Source organism: Ctenocephalides felis, unplaced genomic scaffold (genome assembly GCF_003426905.1).
Source record: "Ctenocephalides felis isolate EL2017-DRISC unplaced genomic scaffold, ASM342690v1 CF-g0.4_SCAFFOLD_01886, whole genome shotgun sequence".
NCBI lineage: Eukaryota > Metazoa > Arthropoda > Insecta > Siphonaptera > Pulicidae > Ctenocephalides > Ctenocephalides felis.
The window spans coordinates 74,131,163-74,155,650 of NW_020538040.1; the positions used below are offsets into that span (position 1 = coordinate 74,131,163).

Here is a 24,488-nt window from a genome sequence, read left to right on the forward strand (position 1 = left end):
TATTTCCCTATCAATAGGAATAGAATGTTTTCGTCTGTTTTACACATCACATACGCATACACACACACACTCTTTCCAAATTTAGTTTCAAATGAGAACTTGAATACATTAAATTAGGAAATCGGATACTTTCGTGAAAGCAAACTTCTCTTTCGGAAAGTTAAAAAAAATCAATAACAATGTCAATATTGTATAAAATAAATCATAAATGAAAAATAATCGTGTTCACTTTTTTTAATGGTAATAGTGATGGACACGAACGTTTCCAAGCACAGATAATAAACAAGTCTAAATGATTCCAAATTATTGTTACTGTCTTATCGCATGATTCAATATGTGTTGTTGATGTTATTCAAGAAAGTGTGACTTCAAATACTTCATGATGGTGAAGCCTTTGAGGCGCACCATCCCGGTCACGCTCTCAAATTCTTCGTCACAGTCGATGTAGGCAGGGTCTTCCGGATCCTGGAGTTTTCTTTCCTTGATTTGAATCCATATTAATTTGACCACATTGTACCGTGTCTCGGGTTCATTACTACCAATTAATTTGGCTAATTCGGGGGATAGTCTATACCTCTTATGAATCCCAGAATTTCTAGCAACACGTTTCTGCAAAAATAATAATAATATAAATAATAATATGAATTATTATATTTATATATATATATATATATATATATATATATAGTTATTTGAACAAAACTCAGAACTTATGGGTATTATAGTTGTAATAAATTTTGACTTATAACAACGTTTATAGATAACAACCCCAACAATTACCCGATTGTTTTGTGATGAATTTTTAATATAACTTATTTATTACTTTTTAATGCTTTCAGATACGGGACATTTTTACTGAAAATATTTTGCTATCTATAATTTCAAGTGAAAACCAATATGATAAATGAAATCTATATATATTTTTTAATATATTCTTTATTGATTTTATTTTAAATTACGAAGTCTTAGTAAATGCCTATCATACTAAATTCATATTCTTGTTTTTATGATGTTATTTTAGTTGTATTGACTAATTTTATTATTAATTTTATTTTTCAATTACTTTTTTTGTTTCATAAATCGATACTTCTGACAGGGTAGTCGAACTGTTAGTTCTTGATTTTGCCTCCCTTCTCGTATGCCTCCTTGACAACATGGTGCTGAACTGCGGAAATATAATTAATAGAACTAGTAGCGTATGGGAATGCTATTTCAAATACTGTTGTATCTAATTATCATAACTTAAACTGAAAATTGGAATTAATACTAATTAATAATTTTATTATTTTCAATTAATTTTAATAAATATTTCATTAATATAAGTGATGTAAGAGCAAAATTACATTTGAAAATCAATATCGGATAAGGTAACAAATATTTTAGATAATTCGAATAAATTAAACGCCCATAAATAAAAAATCTCCATATCAAGTTAGCATACCATTAAATTTGTAGCATATAAATGACATTCGTAAAAAAACTTTGTAACATATAAATGACATTTGTCATTGACATAAAATAGAAAACTCAAAAAATTAAAAATCAAGATTATTTTACAAAATACATTAGGTGGTAATACAAAAAAAGGTTTTTATAATTAATTTTACTTACATTTATTTTGTTCCTCACTCTTACTTTAAAATTTATAAAAAAATATAATTCAAAATTTTTTAGTAGAATTTTATATAGCGCGTTTGTTATCGTCCTCGCAGCATACTACTATAATTTAAAATTGAAACAAGAAAAAAATCGTAATCAATGTATCAAGTATGTCATCAAAACAATTGAATTTAAAAAATCCAGTGAGCCAAATCTTTTTGCGCAAATTGTCAAACCAGTTCAAAAAGTCATAACGACTATTGCTAATTTAGTTATTCAAAAACGTGTGCCGAAATGAGTGTAGGCAAATATAATACACATAACTAGTGTAATCATTTTGAAATTTTTAAATAAATTTGACTTTTTTGAAAAATGTAAATTTTTTTAAAACTTTTTGTAGGGTAAGTTATTGTAATCGTCCTAAAATTTAAAATGAAAATTTTTGCATATCTTAACGTTTCACAAGTTCCTGAACATTTTGGCATACTTAAAAAATTGATTTATGCAAGTGAATAGTATGTGTTTTGTGTAGGTTCAGATTGTCGTCGACGTTTTCGGGAGCATCGACCGATTTGAATTTGTTCCTACTCATGTGGAGATCTACTGATTACTTTTTTGGCAAGACAGGTTCAGCCGTTTCGGCGCAAAGAGTGCAGAAAATAGGAATTCGGCTCTTGCGATGGCGCATCTGATTAGATTGATTCAAAATGCATTCGATTCGTATTGACAGCGGAGACGTGCTGGTTAGTTTTAGGAGATACCTATTTAGGAGTTACGGAGCAAAGAGTGCTAAAAATTACCGTTTTTGAGAAAACGGTGCATCTTATTCGAATGATTCAAAAAACATTTTGAATAAGACAATATGAAAATTAGAAATTTCATTCTCTTTATTTTAACTCCGCATGTATAAATTTTGTTTCTTTTCCTTTCATGTAAACATATATAAACGTTGTCGCCCAATTTTATTTTTGAGTTCTTATTTTTTGTCTATGAAAAACATATAATAAAAGCTGCTGTTTTTATAATAATATATTTGAAACCATTTAATTTTTTTCGAATATTTCATAACAGTACAGAAAGTTCACGATGCCATACATCGGTAGTTATATGGATTACATCAGAGCTGTGTACGGTATCGGTTTTAGTTTGTCGAAACACGTTCTGTAGAACATTTTGTTTGATCAAGTATTACTAAAACTAGTGGTGCATGGCATATTGCCCTAAGGCAAATTGCTAAAACATCCCATACCGTAACTAAACATTTGAGGAATGAAAATAATCAATGAAAATTACTCTATAATCAATTACCATTGTTTTAAATATTTTCAAATCGATTAATTATTATAAACACATACTGTAATTGCCTATTAAATTGGGCGACGAGCATATTCTACAAACTTATGCGTATGTTTAAAAAAAATTATTCAATTTTTTTTTCAATTTGATTTTATTTGATAATTTTGAACTTTTTTTAAAATTCATATTTTTCAATTTTTTGGAAATTTTTGAACATATTCAATTTTTTTAAATTTCTAAATATTCTAAAATTTTTGTAAGAAATCGATTTTTTTTAATTTTAATATTTGTTGAAATTTTTCAAAATTTAGATTTCAAAATGAAACATTAAGAAAATTAGAATTTTTTAAAACTTTAAATTTATTTTGAAAATTTTTAAAATTACGAAGTTTTTTGTAAAATCATTTTTTTCACGCCGTTTACACAAGCAAAATGTTTTTTGAATTAATCTAGTCGGATGATCTATTCTCTCAAAAACTGCATGACAATTTTTTTATCAGTTGTGCTTAATTACGAACCGGATGTTTTTTCTATTAATCAAATCGGTTATTTCATATTGTCGAAAATGTAGAAGACATTTGTTTGTGTCATATCAGTGAACTTTAAAATAAAAAATCTTGATACAAAACTCAAAAAAATGACGCAAAATGTTAACACATTATTAAAGTATCTGATTATTTGATGTGCATGTGTCTAATGATCATTTTTGACCGCATTTTGTTACTTTTTTTATTGAAACTGATTAACTTGCCTTTCCAATGCAAATAAAATATTTTTTGAATTATTCAAATCGGTTGGTCCGCGTTCTCCAAATTGTCGACGAAAATTTATATCCAAACACACACACAAACATCGATTTTTTCTAAGGAATACCAAAATGTTCAGAAATCTTTGAAACGTGAAGATATATAAATATTTTCATGTTAAATTTTTTTGCGATTACTCTAACTTACCTTAGGAAAAGTTAATTAGAAAAATAATATTGACGAACACAAATAAAACTAAAATTGTTTTACGCTGGATTTACGGATGTTGGATATACATTTTTACTGAAGTGAAAAGTTAACAATATTTCATTGTGATTTTTTTTCTTGTATCGGATTTTTCTCTTCTTTTTCTGTCATATTTTGTCTAAGTTACGTTAGTTAATTCTTTATTTCTAATTAGTTAAGTTAATTAATTTCTTTATTTATTCTATATTTAGCTGTAATGATGACTGTCATTACAGTACCCTGGTAGAACCGTAAATTCTACTTCATATAATAATAAATCATTTATAGAATGTACGTCATACCCTGTTTATGAAAAAATTTGCTCTCTCGAAATAATATGAGAAGTGTTCACCAGCAGTTGAATTCTAAGTCCTTTTATAAATTTCACAATTTTTCCTCGCTGCATGTGACTTTCGTTCTTCGGTATTGTCCATGAAATCGCGTATAAATCTCACCTGTGCAGTTAAGTATGAATAAGTATTCGATCGGGTCCTTTGCAGCATCTGCAAAACCGTCATCGCCCAACGATTTCTTCCGAATCATTGTAATGTTATCAGATTTCATCTCTTCATGCACCATCCGATAGACCGTGCGGAATTGAATTGAAGGAATTTTTCCACTCATTTTGTTCAAACATGGCATATAAGCATAGGTTGTTATTATTAAAAATGTAACACTTTGGGAAATAATGAATACGTTACTTCATAAATATAGTAGTTGTGTGTGATTTATACTTCATGACGAATATGAATCAATCTCAAGTTCGGATATGGAGACTCGTAAAACAGTGATGAAACCCGGATTCTGCCTGGGCTACGTTTTTACTTGAAAATATATTTTTTTTTTATATTTATTATTTATTTATTTATAGCAATCAAGATACAATTTCTCTTATAAGCTATTGTGACACAAAGGTGAAAAAAATATAATAAATAATAATAATAATAATAATAATAATAATAATAATAATGAATAAATAAATAAGTAAATAAATAATGATAATAATAATAATAATAATAATAATTATATTAAAGAAAAAAAAAAGAAATAATTAACTAGAGTTTTATTCCAATGAGTGAAGCCTAGTGTTTCATTAAGGTCGCTTGGCCAGCATCTTTTCAATCTTCTTAGTGATGAATGGTCGATTAGAGAAGCAATGAGCTGGTTGTAGTGGCACTCAATTTTTGAGAGGTAGATCGAGCTTCTGTCCTTGATGACATCTGTGACGTATGGAATATCTAAATCTTTATGAATAGCGTGGTTAGTTATGTACCACGGTGCGTTGACAATATTTCTTAGTATTTTGTTTAGACATCTTTGTATCATTACTATATTGAATTTGCTTGCGCATCCCCATAACTCGATACCGTAAGTCCAAACGCGTTTTATGACGCATTTGTATACCAGTAATTTATTATACAGCGAGAGCTTGGAGACTTGAAAATATAGATTAAACATACTTTAAGTGTAAGTAGAATTTTCGGCAATATTGTGATATTATCAGAATCAGAATTATGTAAAACTTCAATTTCATCTCAAGAACTATCATTGAATTACAATGGATTAATTGAGATACAGAGAATGCTAAGAAGAGTTTTGATTACTACTTAAATATTAAATGCATAACCATTAAAAAAACATATAAGAGATGAATGTGAAGAGATATTTTATTAATGCTTTTGTAATTTAATTATCTTGTGATGTCAAATATAGTATATTGTTGAAATCACTAACTAATACTACACATGCACACTTAAAAATATGTGAAAACATCTCATGCTTATCTGCCACTATTATTTTATTATTTTGCTTTATATTTTCGTATTATTGTACTTTTTGTAAACATTTGGATTTGATAAATATAAAACTGATTTTCCATGGCATCGTACCGTAAAGCAAATTGTTGGAAATTCCTGAACCGTATTTTAAAATAATTTTACTTATTATATAAACTAATATGTTTATTAAATAACTAATATAATGTTTTTCGAATCATTTAAATCGAACGCTTTGTTCTCTCGAAAAGTAAATTATCATGTGTGGCACTTTTTCCTCGTATCTTCAAAACGGCTGGACCTGCCTTTGCAGAAAAATAATCTGCACAGTGTTCATTAGTTTTTGGCAAAGGCAAACTCAGCCATTTCGAAGATACGGAGCTAAATGTGTCAAAAATGGCAGTTTTTGAGAAAACTAAACGTCCGATTTAAATGATTCAAAGAACTTTCTGCTTGTCTTAAATTTTTCAAAAAATAATTATATTTATCAACAGTTTTTACTATTTATTTGGTGGATATAATTTCACAAAAAAAAATTTGAGATTTTGTTTAGTATGTTTATATGCTAGATTCGCATTTTTAATATTAAATAACTTATAGCAGGGCCGTAGCATTTTATTGTGTTCTAAAAGACCATGATAACTATTTCTAATCAAAATTTTCGTAAAAATCGTCGATTTTTTTTTCAACAGTTAATTACAAAAACACGTGCCAGTGGATTTTACCAAAAACTAATCAGTATCTTTCTCAACCAATATTTTTCGAACAGTTTTCAAGTTTTTAAAATCGATTCAGAATTACGGGCTAGAATGTGAACAATTTTTTTTTTCATTTTTCTGCTATTTACAATGAAACAGCTTGGCTGATCTTCGCGCAAAACTGACAAACGCTAGTCCTTATCGACACACACACGCACATACTTTTACCAAATTTGATCTCATTCGATTCAAAATGGCGTCAGAAACGTCGAGAAAACATAAAATTAGCAAATCATATTTTTTTGACGAACACGTTAGAAATAAGACATCTTTATTCGTGAATATAATTCCTATTTCCAGCAAAAAATATATAATGATGACGCCGTTGGACACCTTTCTCATCTCTAGAGTTTCTTTGTGCAATTAATTTTTTGTCACTGCTTATATGAACAAAGAGTTTGGAATAGTTGGAACCATCTTGTTCACTATATTGCATAAGTTTAGGATAAGATGTCACCTGAAGGTAACTATTTCAATATGGCAAAATATGCGGCTGGCACATTCTCTCGCGAAGGTGTAATACTGAAATTGTGTATCGCGAGTTCGAAACTCACATAAATTTGCCTGCTGACGGAATGACAATGTACTCTTGGGTTATTTAAATCACATGCACATGGATGTACTTAAAGGATAATATTTGGGATCATAGGCTAAGAAATTATCGTTAAATTAATTATTTTAATTGTCCACATTCATAATTTAAACTTAATAATTTGTCATCATTTATTTTTTTCATTTATTAATAATCATAAAAAATAGATTTTATTTTATGAGTTATTTTGATTTACATTAATTACACTGCGAAAAACTAAAATTTTTCCTGAGATGTTCTTATGGTTTTCAAGTAATTCGAGAACGCTGATTCCGAAGAGTAACAAAAATTTGCTAACTGCTCTAGTTTTTGATATATGCCAATGTGCCAGTTTTACATCAAATTACAATAAAATATACAACATATTAAGTCTTTTCACATGATTTTCGAGTGTCGGGCGATAAGGCCCGACTGATTCCGTCAAAAGCTCCAACAATTGTCAGCTCCTTCAAAGTCCTGATGTCTTTACTCTCGCCCTCTTCGCTAATATCTCCAAAATTTTCGAAAAACTGTTCTTAATGAGAGTGCAGGTAACAAGTTCAAAACAATTACATCAAATATATCAGTTTTAAATTTTTCTTGTCTTCTTTTTTAACATTTTTTTTCCACATCCATTACATCTTAGACAGGAGATGTTGATGTTCTAGGTTGTTCATCATTAGCATGGATAGGGGTCGTGTAGCTGATCTTAAGTAGACCTCAATTATATTAGGTGGTTACATTATATTTTGAGGTGAAAGTTTATGAGCATTTGCTTCTGTTCCTGAATTTATTCCATTGATATTGACCACACAGAAGAAACAATCGTGGTGGTGTTTCTGAGGTTTTCTTTCTAAATGACGGGGTAATTGAATTAAAGCATTTCTTATTCTTCTGGATAATAACGTAAACATACTATCTTGGTTGCCCAATTCAGTTCGACATAGGTTTTTGGTATTTGTCAAAAATATATTAATATTATATCTGGATTATGCACACAAGGTCTTGGAGTCAAATCCGTACCGAAAACAGCTGATAAACTCTGTTAAACTGCGATAATCATAGCCGAAATGACTAATTGAGGTAATTCCCTAAAACTCAAACAAAAGCTGTTACGAAAAAATTGAAGGTATATTTGAAATAAGCGAGCAATTCTAAGTAGAAAAAAAAAGTTTGAGGAAAAAAATATAAGTTTAATTTTTGCAACGTTTTGTCAGTGTTATCTATAATTATAGATAGTAGTTACCCCAATGAGAAATTAATATTAGATACAATTTATTGGATCAAGTTAGTAAGCCATAATATTTTAAGTTTTCTCAATTCTGGTGTAAGGAGCAGCAGCAACGAGTGAATTTGAGAGATTTTCTAATTTGCGATGATGATTAGTGGGTCTTGTTTTCATAAAGTCTTCAAAATATAGCGCATTCAGATCACCGTGCAGAGTGTTATTGTTCACGCACCATGGTGCACATGTCAACATTCCTACTAGTTTTGATTGGATCTGCTGTACCGACGCTACATTAAAATTGCTAATTTGCCCAAAGCTCTATTCCGTATGACCAGATAGGAATTATTGTACACACCAATATTTGTTTGAAGTATTTTCAAAGAGATAGTTATAATTACTATATATTTATTTAATATATTTAATATACAGTCACAATCTTATTGCTTAAAACACTTAAAAAGGTTTACAATAAGAAGAAATGCCGAATGAATCTATTTGAGAATAAATTTCTTACGAATAGAATAACTCATATAAAATATATACATTTTCAGATAGAATTGTAAATTTAAAATTTATATTTAAATGGCCAATATGGCCAATATTTTCGAAACGGCTGGACCTGTCTGGGCCAAAAACTAATCAGCACGTTTTCATATCAGTAGGAATCGAATGTTTATTAAATCATTCAAATCCATGCGCTCGACATCGTGGATGAAAAATTCTATCCAAATATCAATACACACACACGCACATACATTCATCTAAGGTATGGCTAATGTTCAGAGACCTTTGAAACAAAAAGAAATGCAAAAATTTACATTTTCGATTTTTTGCGATTACTATAACTTACCCTACGGGAATTTAATAAGATTAGATATCGCTTCATTATCAAGCAGAATATAAAACAAAAACTGTACATAAAGCACAATAAATTTTCTATGTGAAATATACAATAGCACACATCATATATAATTAAACTATTAACGATAAAAACTATTGGAATTACCATAGCATATTTTTCCCGAATTGAATAATTAAATATCCCTAAAACAGTCTTTGTTTTACGCCGTTCATTCATGGCGTGTTACGTATATATCACAAAACTCTACGAGTTCGGTCGTTTAACGCGGTGTACTTTTTAGAACACAGCATTCGTTTGAAAATGTTTTATTTTACGACTAATAAAACAAAGGAAACGCCGCGGCGCGGCCATTGTCTATCAACGGGAAAACGGCTGAAGTATTATTCGCCATCTGCGCGAAAATGCTATGAAAACGCAATAAGTCTAAGAACTGCCCCGAACTGAACATAGCAGCGGAGCGAGACGGAAAAAAGTCAGTTAAAATCTCTTTCTTATATTTCCTAAAGGTTTGGGATGAAAACAAATGGCTCGATTATAGACCTCTTCAAGCGTCATCGATTCGCGTCTTCTCGTTAGCAATCCTTACCCGTTGGAAAGTGGAAAGTGGAAAGTGGAAAGTGGAAAGTGTTCATTATGCGCCAACTGGAAATTGTCATAAGGCTTCGACTGGAAAATATTTATTTGACTTAAAATATCTTTAGTATGGCTTGATATATACTTTGAGCACTTCAATTTAAACGACTTTAATCTAAAATATATATTTTGAGGCGATTGGACTTTTACTCACTCAGTTGAAGAAATTGAACGCAACATTTATTTGGAGCTACATAGATCTTGCTTGTATCCAGTCTTTAATCGACTTTAATCTAAAATATATATTTTGTGTCGATTGAACTTACTCACACTGTTGAAGAAATTGAATGCAACATTTATTTGGAGCTACATAGATCTTGTCCATTACAAAATTGTATGCAGAATAATTAGTTCACCCTGTCTATTTTTTAGTTGAGGCACTAATCGCTGCGTTAGATATGAGATTCTTAAAGCACTGTTGAATATAATAAGGTTCTTCATCAAAAGTTTTTATTAATTTTTTAGAAAATTATTTAAATAGTTGTGAAAATAAATGATGAGAACAATTATGTTTCAGTTTAATATATACTTATTTTACTAATTTATGATTTTAGATTATAATTATAAAAAATTTAATAATAGAACATAGAGCGTAGCACTAAGGTCCAATTTGACTTCGAGAAATTATATTGTGAAAACCAAACCAATTATATCTTAACAAATAACACATATCAAACAAACAACTACTTGACTATGTTCAGCAAAACTCCCATCTAATTCATCGATGTAAAAATATTTTATTTGTTATTTTTTCAGAAATTTCTATATTTGTTTACTCCATAGGCGATGTAAAATTTTACGGCTATGTGGCACCTTGTCCAATACCTTATTTTTTCATTTTAAATGGATATTACAAAATATAGCTAGATTATTCAATCAATGCAAAATATAAATTACATGAGTACATTTTTACATATATATTATAACACTGTATATAGCCTCGATCTGGTATTTTGTCAAAAATATAAATCAGCATAATTGGAATAACTATTTAGTTAATTTTTCTTGTAAAATTAACTTAACTTCAAGCAAAAGTTTGATTTCTCGACTTTTCAAGTCATTCTTTATCATTTGACACTAAAATTAACAAAATTGTGTGTGTGTGTGTGTGCACATGTGCATGAGCATGTGAGCCAAAATTTGATTTCTGTCTACGTTCTCTCAAAAATGGCTCCACCGATTTTAAAAATTTAAATGCTATTTGATGATTTTCGATAAAAACTCAAATTGATTAGTTCTTTCACGATCCTACTGAGTGTTTTCATAATTAGCAAATAAGTGCAAAATTTTTCATCCACGTTTAAAAGTCCTGAACCAATTTTGAAAATTTTATTACTGTTTACCTAACACCAAAGACAAAAATATATTAAAAATAATTTTCTTGATATTTGTTGTTTGATTTGTTTTTATAAAAAGACAATAGCGCTGGAGTTAATAGTCCTAACGCACATTCTAAAATATCCTATGAAAGCGATTTAATTATTAAAAATATTATAGAAATATTTCAGTTTGGGATAATAGACCGCGTCCAAATTTCAAAATTTTAGAAGTCTCTGAATTAAAATTTTTATTGGTAATGTCAGTTATTCGCACACATCGAGTAGTTTTAGCAACTTGACTTACGACAAAGGGAACTTAAACCTACTTAACTTACCGTAAGATATGTTGAAGTAATTGTTCAAAAATCGAAAATAATGTTTTCTTTTATATCTTTAGATTTCAAAGGATTCTGAGCATTTTGGCATACCTTACGATTAGAAAAAAATGATGTATGTGCCCGTGTGTGTGTTTGTATGTATGTACTATGTATGTATGTAGTATGTTTGTATGTAATACTATGTATGTATGGGTACAATTTTTTGTAGACGTTCCCGGGAGCACCGCTCAACCGATTGGAATGATTCAAAAAGCATTTGATTCTTGCTTAAAGGACATAAATGATGATTATATTAATGCTTATAAATGATATTTTTTTAATTTCCATTTTTTATAAACATCAAAAATGATTTGGATTTTAATTTTAATTATAACAAAAAATTTTCAAAAAAGTACTCTTATATACTTGAAATATTTTTAACTTGAGTTCATGAGTTCATTTGTCCTTTTCTTGATTTTTTGTTTGTTTTTATTATTATATATTTATGTAGACATATATAAGCTTTGTCATCCAATTTATATTAACTCTTATATTTTATCTATAAAATACGAATAATGAAAGTTACAGTATTTATAATAATCTATTTGAAAGTATTTAATATTCCTTAAATATTTGATTACGGTACGAGATGTTCCAGCAATTTGCCTTAAGGCATGACGCCTTGCACTACTAGTTTTAAATATATTTTATTAAACAATAAAAAAAAAATATTAAAACACTATGCATTATCTGTATGATCTGATAATAATTATAGAAATTTTTAATTATTATAGAACCGCGAAACTTATATTCATTTCACAAAACGTGTTATATTTTATATCATAATTTGCGCTTCTCTTGCGCTAGAAATGATTTTATCAAATTTGCAACTATTTTACTATTCTACAATGCAAACTAGACCAGTTGAAAAGCAAAAATATATTTTGATGCAATAATATGTTCAAAGCGATGCATTAATGAGAACATAATCAAGAATAATTCGCCTATATTAATATTACCAAGTTTCCAACTCGAAATTCGTAAACTATTGTTTTGCGTTATGTTTCATTCTGTCGATTGTATCATACTGGTGGAGTCTATGCTCCGTAAGTTTATTACATCATGGCAAGCTCTCTCGTATTGTATTATTCAGATGGAAATTTCTATGCATTTCCATCGTCGTGTATCACTTCAATTAGTTCATAATTCTGATGATGTTCGGGCACATTGAATGCAATTAGCTGCTGCATGGCCCCTACCCTTGCTAGACTTGCGTGAGCACGCCTTCGGAAATTACGCAGATTTTGTGGTAAACGCCTTTTTTTTTCAAGAATTACTATGAATTTGCATGGAAAAATTATGTAGAAATTATGTACTCATGTGCACGAAACGCTTGTAACACGTAATACACTTTTATAAAGCAAAATATTAACTTGCATTAGCTGAGTACCGGTAAATATGAAAATTATAGATTATTAAAAAATAGCAACGTGATCAATAAATATTTAAATATAATATAATACAATATAAATATACTAATATTATATTAAATGTAATTTAATATTATTATTAAATGTAATTTTCATCATTGAATTATTACATAGGAGAATTACGGACCATATGGTATATATGATATCAGTCGCTTTATTTAAAAATTGGCTAGTTTTAGGAACGTTTCCGCGACTGTATAACATAAAGAGAGCCATAAACACAATTTTGTCAGATGTCGAGCGTCATTGTCACAGTCTTTTTAGCAGTTATTAGCTCAAACGTGTTTCAGGCCTTTAAAAAATTATTCTGAAGGTGGTTTTCTCAAGTTTGTTTTTGGAGCTATTAATTCCTATCCGTAATTATTAACTTCCCGAAGGAGAAGTTTGTTTTCATAAAAAAATCCGATTCACTAATTTTGTTTTCTCGACGTTTCAAGCTATTCTGAATCGAATGAGACCAAATTTGGAAAAAGTTTGTGCGTGTGCGTGTGTGTGAACAGATTTTTTGCCGTAAATCGACATTTTCTCAAAAATGGCTGGACCGATTTCAAAAATTTAAAAGCCATTCGATGTATCTCGATGAGGACTAACGTTTATCAAATTTGCGCGAGGATCAGCCAAGCCGTTTCTTTGTAAATAGCAGAAAAGTAAATAATTTTTTGTCCACGTTTTAGTCCGCAGTTCTGAATCGATTTTGGAAATTCAAAAACCGTTCGAAAGATATTGATTGGGAATCGTGCTGATGAGTTGTTGGTAAAGATCGGCCAGGCCGTTTTTTTGTAATAAAGTGTTAAAATTTTTTTTTCGACGATTTTTATTATTATTTTTTTGACGGTAGATACCATATTCTTCTAGATCAAACTTAAATATTACGGTCTTACGACAACTCGTTTAGCTTTGTCATTTTATCAGTACTATACTGACAAAGTGGTTTGTCCATGTGTTAAAAGGTTGCAGTTTTAGTTGCATAAGTTTTCCTTAATTACTTTCTTCAACGTTATTATATTTTCTACTTAATGAAAATACTATCTTACAGAATAAACCAAAGATGAATAAAAACGATTGATACTGGTTAGAATATCATTAAATAAATAAATATCATTAAAAAATTAAACACCATGTTATTGCTGGACTTCATAATTAAGTCTGCATAACGAAATTTATGTTCATTCAGAAAACAAAAATGTTGTTAAAACAAACTTGGATTTTTCAGTTATTAGCATAAATGGCATAGTGTATTTAATATGCACGTAAATGTTTGCAACAATGTTAAATGTTTTATTTGTAAATAATAAGAAAAATATATATTGTATAACACTTCATTTTATTTGTTTCCTTCTATAAATTTATGCATGTGATAAAAAATTAAAAACTCGTATATCTTCCACATTCATCAAACAATCAATATATATTTTATGAATGGTACACAACACTGTAAGCGTACTTTGAATAAATGTACCCCTGTAATATACTTTTATGAGTTAATAATTTTTTCCATGAATCTGCCGTATATTTTCAGTTATATTTCACAACAGGGCAGACATAAAATACATGTTATAGGTATAATATCCGTTTCATTTTCAGTTTTCTGTGTTTACGTCGCGAATTTATTTCTATTCATCTAAAATTCAATAGCGAAATCTCTGCATGCATATGAAACATACTTGCGTTAGTTTATGGGCCGCTTCGTGAGGAAACGAAGCGAAAACGCGAGAGTGGCCTCTGATACATTGTAAGGTGCATGATGTCTTTAAAACTATTGAAGGTAAAGAATTTTGTTTTCAATTTTTATATATTTTGAAGCAAAACTTCTTTAGACGCGACTAGGGTGTAAATTCGTACAAATGCAACGGAAGTGCGTTATGGCAGATAATATAAAATAAGAGTCGAGTGCCAATGATTCGTCATTTGCTCTCATTGATTTCATTGATATCATTTCTATACGGATCGATTGTGATTAGTCGTTGTGTATGTGAATATACCGATATCAACAAGGAAAACGACATAGATAATTAAACATTTTATAGTTACATCGTAGTAAAAATCTTGATTTAATGAAAAATGTCTGAATCAGAAGAATATTTAACCCTGTTTCTTAGAAATTATTTCTATATTATTCGTAGTTTCTATAAATCTTTGAAGTTATTAAAATAGAAAATATTTTTTAGGCAAGACAGATATTACAGCTGTTCAAAGAATAAAATTATATTGCAAAAAAGTAAAAAAAAACTACAAGCGGTCAATGAATGTATATTAATTCTAATTACATAAAGTTCTTCAAACACAATTAGATGATGAGTAAAGTTGTGAAAACAATATTTGTTTAGGCCTTGTTTAACATAATCCACTGTGTGAACGAATATTATAATTTCTAATGAAGGTTCATTTCTAAATGCTAATTACAATGACAAACCGATCATGTCATATTTGAAGTATGATTTTAATTACATTATTGTTCTTAAATATTATACAAATTTTCAATGCTGTTATGAATATATAATTTATAATTTATCTGTATTTAAATGCGTATAATGATTGACACTAATAGATATGTGCATCACGAGTGTTGCATAATATTACTAATAAACATTATTCAAAATTGTTACTGATGTATTTATTTTTACTTAAATGACATCTTGTACAGTAGCAAATTTGTACTTTGTACAGTTTACTTCAATCGCGTGTGAACCTTACGCGCACTCTTTTTATATATTTCACTAGTGATATACATTTTAAATTATGTTATAGATCAAAAAATGATTTCGGTACTACTCTGTAAAAACACTGAACATAAACATTAAAACATCTTTCATTAAATTCACATGAAATTAGTTGGAATTTAACAAAATTGACTGACCTGTCGTTGTGCACCTATTATAATTGTTATGTAGAAAGATTTAAACGTAATTTACTAGATGCACTGAGTTGATAAATCATAACGTTGTATCTGAAAACTTTAAAAATCTGGACCTGCTATAGTCAAAAACTAAACAGCACGTCTCCCTATCAATAGGAATCGAATGTTTCAAAATTTGATCACTAAAATTGGTTAATCCGTGCGCCCAAAACCGTGGAAGAAAAATTGTATTCATACACACGCGCGCACACACACATACATACACATATACATACATTTTGTCTGAGGTACGCCAAAATATTCAAAAGCCTTTGAAACGTGAAGATATTCAAAATTTTAATTTGTTGTAAACATATGTTTGTTCCTTTAACTACAATAACAAAACTAGCTGTAAGTGGAATTCTGTCTTAAGGCAATTAAGGCATCGTGCCTTAAGGCAAATTGCTGGAACTTCCCGTACCAAAAATTATTATTTTTTTAAAAACGATTAACATTTTTGAAAACAATTTACTTTGAAAAAATAAGATTTTTGACAAACAATTAGACAAAAAATTACTTTTTTTTAATTTTTTTTTATTTTTTTTTTTTTTTGAAAAAAAAATGTTTTCTTTATTTTGACATATTTTGAAAGATCTAAACTTTTTTTCAAAGCAATCGTACTGCTTTAACTACATAAAGACGAAATATCAAACCGCGTAAGCGCCGCGTCGACGTCTAACGCGTAAACATTGGTACGGAACCCATAGGAATGTAAACCAAAATTATACTTATTGTTAAAATCTTTATAAAATATCTGATAATTTGATGTGCATATGTCTAATGATCATTTTTGACCGCCGAATGGCATTTTTTTTTACTTTTTTCATTAGCTCTCCGAAACCGCTAGACCTGCCTTTATGAAAATTTGATCGGTTCTTCACCTTGTCAATACAAGTAAAATGTTTTTTGAATTATTAAAATCGGACGCTTCGTTCTCTTAAAAACTGAGTTACCGTTTTCGGCACTTTTTGCCCCGTATCTTCGGAACGGCTAGACCTGACTTCGCCAAAAACTAATCAGCACGTCTCCTTATCAATACGAATCGAATGTTTTTTGAATTATTCAAATCGGTTGATCGGTGTTCCCGAAATCGTCGACGAAAATTTGTATCCGCACATACATACACACACGCACACACACACACACACACACACACACACACACACATACATCCATTTTTTCTAAGGTATGCCAAAATATTCAGATACCTTTGAAACGTCGAGAAATGCAAAAATTTTCATTTTCGATTTTTTTGCGATTACTATAACTTACCCTACGGGAAGTTAATAATTTTCTGTATATATATATATATATATATATATAAATATATATATATATGATATTAATAATAATAAAAAACTTTTTTTTTTCAGGTAATCATTCAGTAATTAAAAGAAGAAACCAACTATTTGGTAAGTACGTAGTTTTCTATTCATAAGTCTTTATTGTTGTCGTCAATTTTTGGCTTATTATTTTGAAAAAATATTTTAGAAATTGATAAGACTTTGGTTTCTTAGTTAATTAATAAAAATATAATAATTAAGTTAGTTAACTTAAATTTTATTATTAGTTTCTTGTTTTCATTACTGTGTTCTTAAAATTATTTTTATGGAGTCGCACTGATCAAATAGAACCTAAATTTTTGCAAAAATTTACCTGGAATATAAATTAGGAAAAACCGATTTAAATATCCATATTATATATATATATATATATATATATATAACATTTTAATAGTGTATTACTACCAACAATTATAATGTATTTTGGTATCGACATAATAGAATGTTTTCGCGATAACTCAAAATCCTCGTATCCTGAAATATCGTACACACTAAATACCGACTCGCATCCACGTATTCTAATTAAATACCGAGATTTACTCATCTTTATTAATATAATTTAAAATCCAATGTTAGTCTTATATTAATATATTCTAGAGTTATTTCAATATAAACAACCGCAAGTCGAGCTAAAATAACCCTTCTCGCGCAGAAAAGGACTTGAGTATAAATATTCGCTGTTGTATAAATAAATTACGCATCTCCGTGTACATATAAGGCATTAAATTTAGTAGAAAATTAGCTACAACTAGGGTGATACTGGTTTAATTAGGATACATTTGCGAAATAATGCACTGCTACATAATAGTATATTATACAACAATACTTCAATAATAGTTCTCTATAATATTTTTCCTAATTTTTACTGTCGTTAATATAAATAAATTAGTACTTTATAAAAATGAAATCTTATTATATCACCTCAAACTTTTCATATTGTTTTTATTTCATATAAAACAGTTTCATATTTACGAATTTGAGTTTTTTAACTTTTGGAAAAAGTTTGTTTTCACGAAAAAATCCAACTTGCTAATTTTGTGTTTTCTCGACGTTTCAAGCCATTCTGAAGCAAATGAAATTGAATTTGAAAAATTTATGAATGTGTGTGTGAGCCGATTTTTAACCCTTTATCGACGTTTTTTAAAAAACGGTTGGATCTATTTCAAACATTTTAATGCCATTCGATATAACTCGAAAACGACTATCGTTTCTCAGTTTTGTGCGTTGATCTGTCAAAAAGTTTTTCTGAAATGAACAGAAAAGTGAAATTTTTTTGTCCACGTTTTAGCCAAAAATTCTAAATCAATTTTCAAAATTCTAAAGCTATTCCAATGCTGTTATTTGGGTGTCCTGATGATTAGTTTTGGACCAACTTTCTTAGTAAATACATGTTCCAAAAAAAATTTGATGAAACTTTTTATGTTGATATATATCATGATCCTGAAGAACATACAAAAATATTATGGCCCTACAAATCGTTTAATTTTAAAATTATATTAAAGTTTGAAGAAATACTGTAGTCACAATTTGTCCCGAAAGTCGCTTTTGTAATATGATAAGTCAACTTTTGAATTTGACAAATTTAAAAGCCTTTTTTAATAACATAAATGTTAGTTTTATTTGTTTATGACTATTTATTATTAAAAAAAAATTGAACATTTTTTAGCATTAGTATTATCTTATCAACTTGAAGAAAAAATGTTATAATATTGTGGTAGTTCTATTTAAGGCTAGTAGATCTTGAGATTCTTCTGATGGTAAAAAAAATCCTTTAAATATCCGTTACGCAATTTTGATTTTAGACCCATATCTTGGAAATATTAGTTAAGGGCAATATCAAAAAAAGAATATAACAATAAAATAATTGTAATGATAAAATACTTAGGGTAGAATTATGTTAAAATAATTTGGAATAAAAATTAGAAAAAGTATGGAAAAAGGAAAAAATAATTTGAAAGAAAGATTTGATCAATTCGCGCACGAAAATAACCATCCAGACTAACAATTAAGATATATGATATACGAGCTTAAAATAATAGTAAATATTTTTTTTTAATTATAAACTTTTACTTTCTAAGAAGTTTTAAATGTGTTTGATTTAACGTCAACGTGAAATTTAACATTAACGATGACAAACGTTTCAGGTACCGAAACATATGGAATTCCGATAAACCTAATCACCTAATAAGTGATTATGAAATGATACATAGTGTTCTGCAGGCATAATTTGAGCCATGAAGCAATTAACAATAAAGAATTCATTTCAATCATGAATCGTGTTTCTACTTTATTGTCGGCTCTTGCTCAGCTACCCAAATCCAATTCATGGTGGAATTGGATGGTCCAAGGGTTATATCTAATACAATTACCAACATATCAACAATAATTCAATAAATAATATTCAAACTCAATGCCGTAAGTATAAAACGTTCTCAAATGTGACACTACAGTCTTGTTTATTACTATTAATATTATTTTACCCACAACCTAGATTACCAAACGGTTGTCCTTTTGCTTCGTCATGAAATTTTGTCATACTTTAAATAGTGATTTGCTAAAGTGCAGCAGGGGCTCGAAAGATTGTTTCACTTAGAAACATTTTTAGGTTTATTTTGTTCAGGGTAAAACATATATTATTACTACTTGATATCAAGTTGAACGTAATGCGGGACTAGAGCTTTTATCTTTATGGTCGCATTGCCGATTACTTATCTACTATCATAGTACGAGCGTCTCAATTCAGTACTATTGTATAAAAAACAATTATATTTGTTTAGTGGTTTAGTTTTGTAAAAAAATCTTCTGTACAACGTGCCCTTATGCAGCACACCAGTGTTTACTATATACACTGCATCTCTATGTACGGCTATCTCTACTTTTTTTTAAATTCAGTAAAACGTGAAATTTTACGTTTTGGCAAATTCGATAGCTTTCACAATTCGGGTAGTTGCGTTATGACTTATTGTGTCTTGTACTGGCAAGACGAAGTTACAAGCCGCTAACCTAAATCACAACTTACTCTGAATCGCACAATCTGAATACTGGCTCCCCGGAGACCCAGAAATCAAGATGTTAGGCGACATCGCAGCAGAAAGGTCATGCTGAAAGTTTTAAGTAGCATCCATAAGTCACTTGGGCATTGTAAAAGGATAGAGAGTACATTTATATCGCTTCATTCTTCACAGCCGCTTTCATTCCGTTGTTTTAATTCGACATTATGTATTCCGATACCGATTTGTTTCTGAAACGGCTTTAGTTCGAATATTTATGTCAATCGGGTTTATAAGGTTTCGCACCCGAAGGTCTGAACAGCTCGTTGTAGCTTTTAAATCTTGACATTTTCATTTTGGAGTGTCCAGCCTTGCAACTACGAGGTACCGAGTTCAATCTCGCGTTGCAGATAACATATAAATTAACTTCAAATGTGATTTGATCACTAAATAAATCAGGTAATAGAATACTTAAATAGGTTTTAGTCCTATCTTATATTTAAAAAAACATATAGCTACTTAACGTAAAGTAATATGTTTCAAAATTTATTGAATAAAAATAAGTTTTAAAAAATACTTACTATAATGTAAAACAAATAATGCTTTCGTAGTTGATATCTGCTTTGTTGAAGTTTATTTGACTCAAAAGTCCTGCCATAAATGAACTGTAGATGAAAAGAAAAAATTTGAAAAGTTTTGTTCCAAATTTCTTTGTAATTAAATACTTCAATAATAATATTATAGGTATACATAAAACTGGTGTAAGTTAAATTTTGCCTAATAAGGTATTGCCTTATCGATCTAATAATTAAACATCTGAAAAATATCATGGAACGTGCATGACGCTAAGTGGTAACGTAATATATCCAGAAATGTACATATCATGTATGATACACCATTTTTAATATATTCAACAATTTTATTTAGGTTTCAGTGAAACCTAATATATTGTCCAATAAATATACATGCAATTTAACCTAATTTAATCCTATATTTTATTGAAGACAGTGGAATGTGAAACCGTTTCACATTCCACTGTCTTCAATAAAATATAGGATTAAATTAGGTTAAATTGCATGTATATTTATTGGACAATATATTTCTCTTACAAGTATTCTGATCCAATATATATTATTTTTATTTTTGTCGCGAAGGAAATGCCTTTATGCATCCCATACTGGTGTTTTGTCGGACTCAATACCGCTCTGTTATTATACTGACTAAAATTTCCGCTTTTCTCTTGCCTCTGGCCCCCACGGAAACCGCCGTTAGGCATTATTTTATGGTGGAAAGATCTAGAATGCTATAATTTTTGCTCTAAAATTATACTTCTCCTAATTTTTGCAATTTTCTCTTTTTTCCGAACATCGCAAGTCTATTAAGCACTTTGGTAGCAAATGTGACTATTACATTCCACGCAGCCTTAGTTGGCTGCATAAGTTTTACAACCGAATCTGGAGTAATTCTTCGGCTCTCTTCTACATCGTACCGTAGTGCACTAAATCGCGGGCACACGAAGAACACGTGCTCAGCAATTCTATTTGCAATAACAATATGAGTAATCCGAGCTATCTTGCTTGAAGCGGTGCAGGTAGGCTCGAAAACAGCCGTGACCAGATAGAATTTACGTAATATACTCAATAGTTACCTTTTTTATGCTTGTGATTTTGCCACACTTTGATATTTGGAATGCGACTATGCGATCATCTCTCCTTCACTGTGACATCCCACTACTGCTGCGATGTACTGAACTTGATAACATCACGATATTTTGCATATAAGAAATCGCCAACAAAAATGATCGGGTCACTCGAAACTCAATATTTCAGATCAGTAAACGTGAACATTAGAAAATATTACCAAATCGTGTGAAAAAGATAAAAGCTCTAATTTTTATAGGTGTTGTGATAAAATAGCACGATGCTAATGCATAAAAGACATCGAGATAATAAGTGAAAAAATATGGTTTTCTTGTACATTTCATGTTAAATTTTTCGTGATATGTTAACAACTTTTGCATTTTAATTTGATGCAAAGCCTTAAACTATATTGTTCGAATCAACCTGACTTTTGAGTATAAATTAAGATGATTTTCAAATAATTGGACGGATTTCTGTTGAGATCGGCATAGATACGAAATGTCTGTAAACTTAGTGTTAAATAGTATGTGTAATTTTAAATCTTATTTATATTATTCAGCGCCCGTCCATCTCTGATTAGTTTAGCTGCAAGATCTCATTTCGGTTATGAAATAAAAAATAAGGTTAAATAAACAAAAAAAATATTTTCGTTTCAAGTTACCAAATGTGATAACTGATTAGTCTTGAACAAATGGCTTTGTGGAAAAACTGAACCAAAGGACCAAATGTAACGAAATGCGCGAGAATTAGTAAATGTGGATTTGGTGCCGTCAATGGTTTATTGATAAAAAAAATGAGAGACTTGATATATAACACAAAGTGTGGAGACTTGAGATTGAAGCTGAGTAAGTTCTAACCTAATATTAAATATTTTTGCAGCAACAATCTAGTTCAAATATCGCTTTAAATAAATATAAAAAAGTAAGTAATAAAATTAATTTTTTGCAATTTCGGTTATGACATGTTTAGAAACATTGCATTACTTTCATAGAGAGAATTTAATAGATTTCTTCGTAAACAAAACAATTTTCAAAAGGTAAATATTTTGTGTGAGGGAGATGAATTGTTTTTAGAAACTTTAAGGTGCCCCATCATAAAAAACTCGGAATCACTGTTTTATGTGGTTATACTTATTTAATTTTCTTTCGAGTAAGTAATCACTAATCACCACAAAATAAAAAATGAAAGTATCAAAATATTTTTGTGTTTAGGGAAAATGCGTGCAGCCGACGATTACGGATCTTCTGAGTCGAATTAATTCAAAATATTTATTCATTTGATTCTTATTGACAAGTAAACCTACCGTTTTTGAGAAAACTGCAAACAAAGGAAAAATATAGGCTTCCTCACGCGCACACACATACTATTTTCAAATTCGAGAACGTAGAGAATACAATAAATTAGCAACTCAGATTTTTTGTAAAAACAAACTTCTCTTTCAGAAAGTTAAATTTAATCAATAGCAATGTGAATATTTTTCAACATAAATCAGTTAAGTGCAGTCTTCTGAGGTGTTTGTTCCACCAACTTTCTTGCAAAGATATTTGAGTGGGCGGTGAACCTGTTTTGGTACTTATGACTATGTCCGGGAATATTTTTCATGATAAAAGTAACTCCCAGTTCGTCGTAGAAAAGTCAGTTGGGAGTGCAATATGGTGCGTCGGCGATTTCCTTAAGCAAATCAACCGGAAACTTCCGTAGAATCGCGATATTTGATTGGTTGGCAGTACCACAATGCTGGATGCTATATGTCCAGATGGGTTTCAGAATTGATTTGTAGATTCGGGGGGGTTTGTTTGACATCTACACTTAGATTTATGACCCAGCGGACAACATAGTTGTCTTCGTTTTTCTTCGATATGTTTACGCTTTAAACAAATGTAGAGTTGACGGTCCAAATGGAGTCCCAAATATTTAACAGTGATGAGCATAAACTGTGTTGTCATGAGACTGAAGTGTTATTGATTTTATCTATTCTAAAAAGTGCGAGTTGAGGTGCTTGATTATCGTAAATCCTTTCAGGCGCACCATCCCGGTTACGTTTTCGAACTCCTCGTCACAATCGATGTAGGTAGGATCTTCAAGATCTTGAAGTCTCCTCTCCTTGATCTGGATCCAGATCAACTTGACCACATTGTAACGTGTTTCGGGTTCGTCACTGCCTATTAATTTGGCTAATGCGGGCGATAGACGATATTTCTTGTGGATTCCCTTATTCCGTGCAGCCCGTTTCTGCAAAAATAATAAATATAAATAATATATATATATATATATATATATATATATAGTTAGTTAAACAAAGATCAGAACTTATGGGTACTATGAGCTGTTGTAATAAATTTTGACTTTTAACAACGTTTGCAAATGACAACCCAAACAATTGTCCTATTTTTTGTGATTAATTTTCAATATTACATACTTATTACTTATTAAAGCTTCCAGGTAAGGGCTATTTTGACCTAAAAACATATTGCTATAACTAATTTCAAGTGAATACCTAAGTAAGTAGTAAATGAAATCTAGATTTATTTATGAATATAATATATAATATTTGTCAATTTCATTCTAAGTTGCGTAGTCTTAGAAAATGGCTCCCATACTATATTAATTTATTCGTATTTATGGAGATATTTTACTTGAATTGCTACATCTTTTTCATGAGTATATATTATTTTTATTTTTCAATTACCTTTTTTGCCTCTTGAAACAAGACTTCAGAAAGGGTAGTCGAACTTATCGACCGTGATTTCGCCTCCTTTCTTGTGCGTCTCGATACCAT

The 24,488-nt window shown here is 29.6% G+C and overlaps 1 protein-coding gene across 1 annotated transcript; it reads right to left on the bottom strand.

Moving 5' to 3' along the window:
• Nucleotides 1-348: 348 nt before the first annotated feature.
• Nucleotides 349-24,488, bottom strand: LOC113375335 (protein TRI1-like). The gene is made up of 4 exons (XM_026615270.1): nucleotides 24,399-24,488; nucleotides 23,738-23,941; nucleotides 1,064-1,165; nucleotides 349-609 (listed from the first exon to the last, which is right to left on the bottom strand). The coding sequence occupies exons 1-4, from the start codon at nucleotides 24,486-24,488 to the stop codon at nucleotides 349-351; spliced, it is 657 nt and encodes a 218-aa protein (XP_026471055.1).

Bases quoted from the DNA above. Each gene is read 5' to 3' on its own strand.
- LOC113375335 (XM_026615270.1), bottom strand. From the start codon at position 24,488: ATGGTATCGAGACGCACAAGAAAGGAGGCGAAATCACGGTCGATAAGT. The intron at 23,942-24,398 runs GTAATTGAAAAA...TTATTTTTGCAG, and splicing joins TGTTTCAAGAGGCAAAAAAG to AAACGGGCTGCACGGAATAA. The intron at 610-1,063 runs GTAATTGAAAAA...TTATTTTTGCAG, and splicing joins CGATTTATGAAACAAAAAAA to AAACGTGTTGCTAGAAATTC.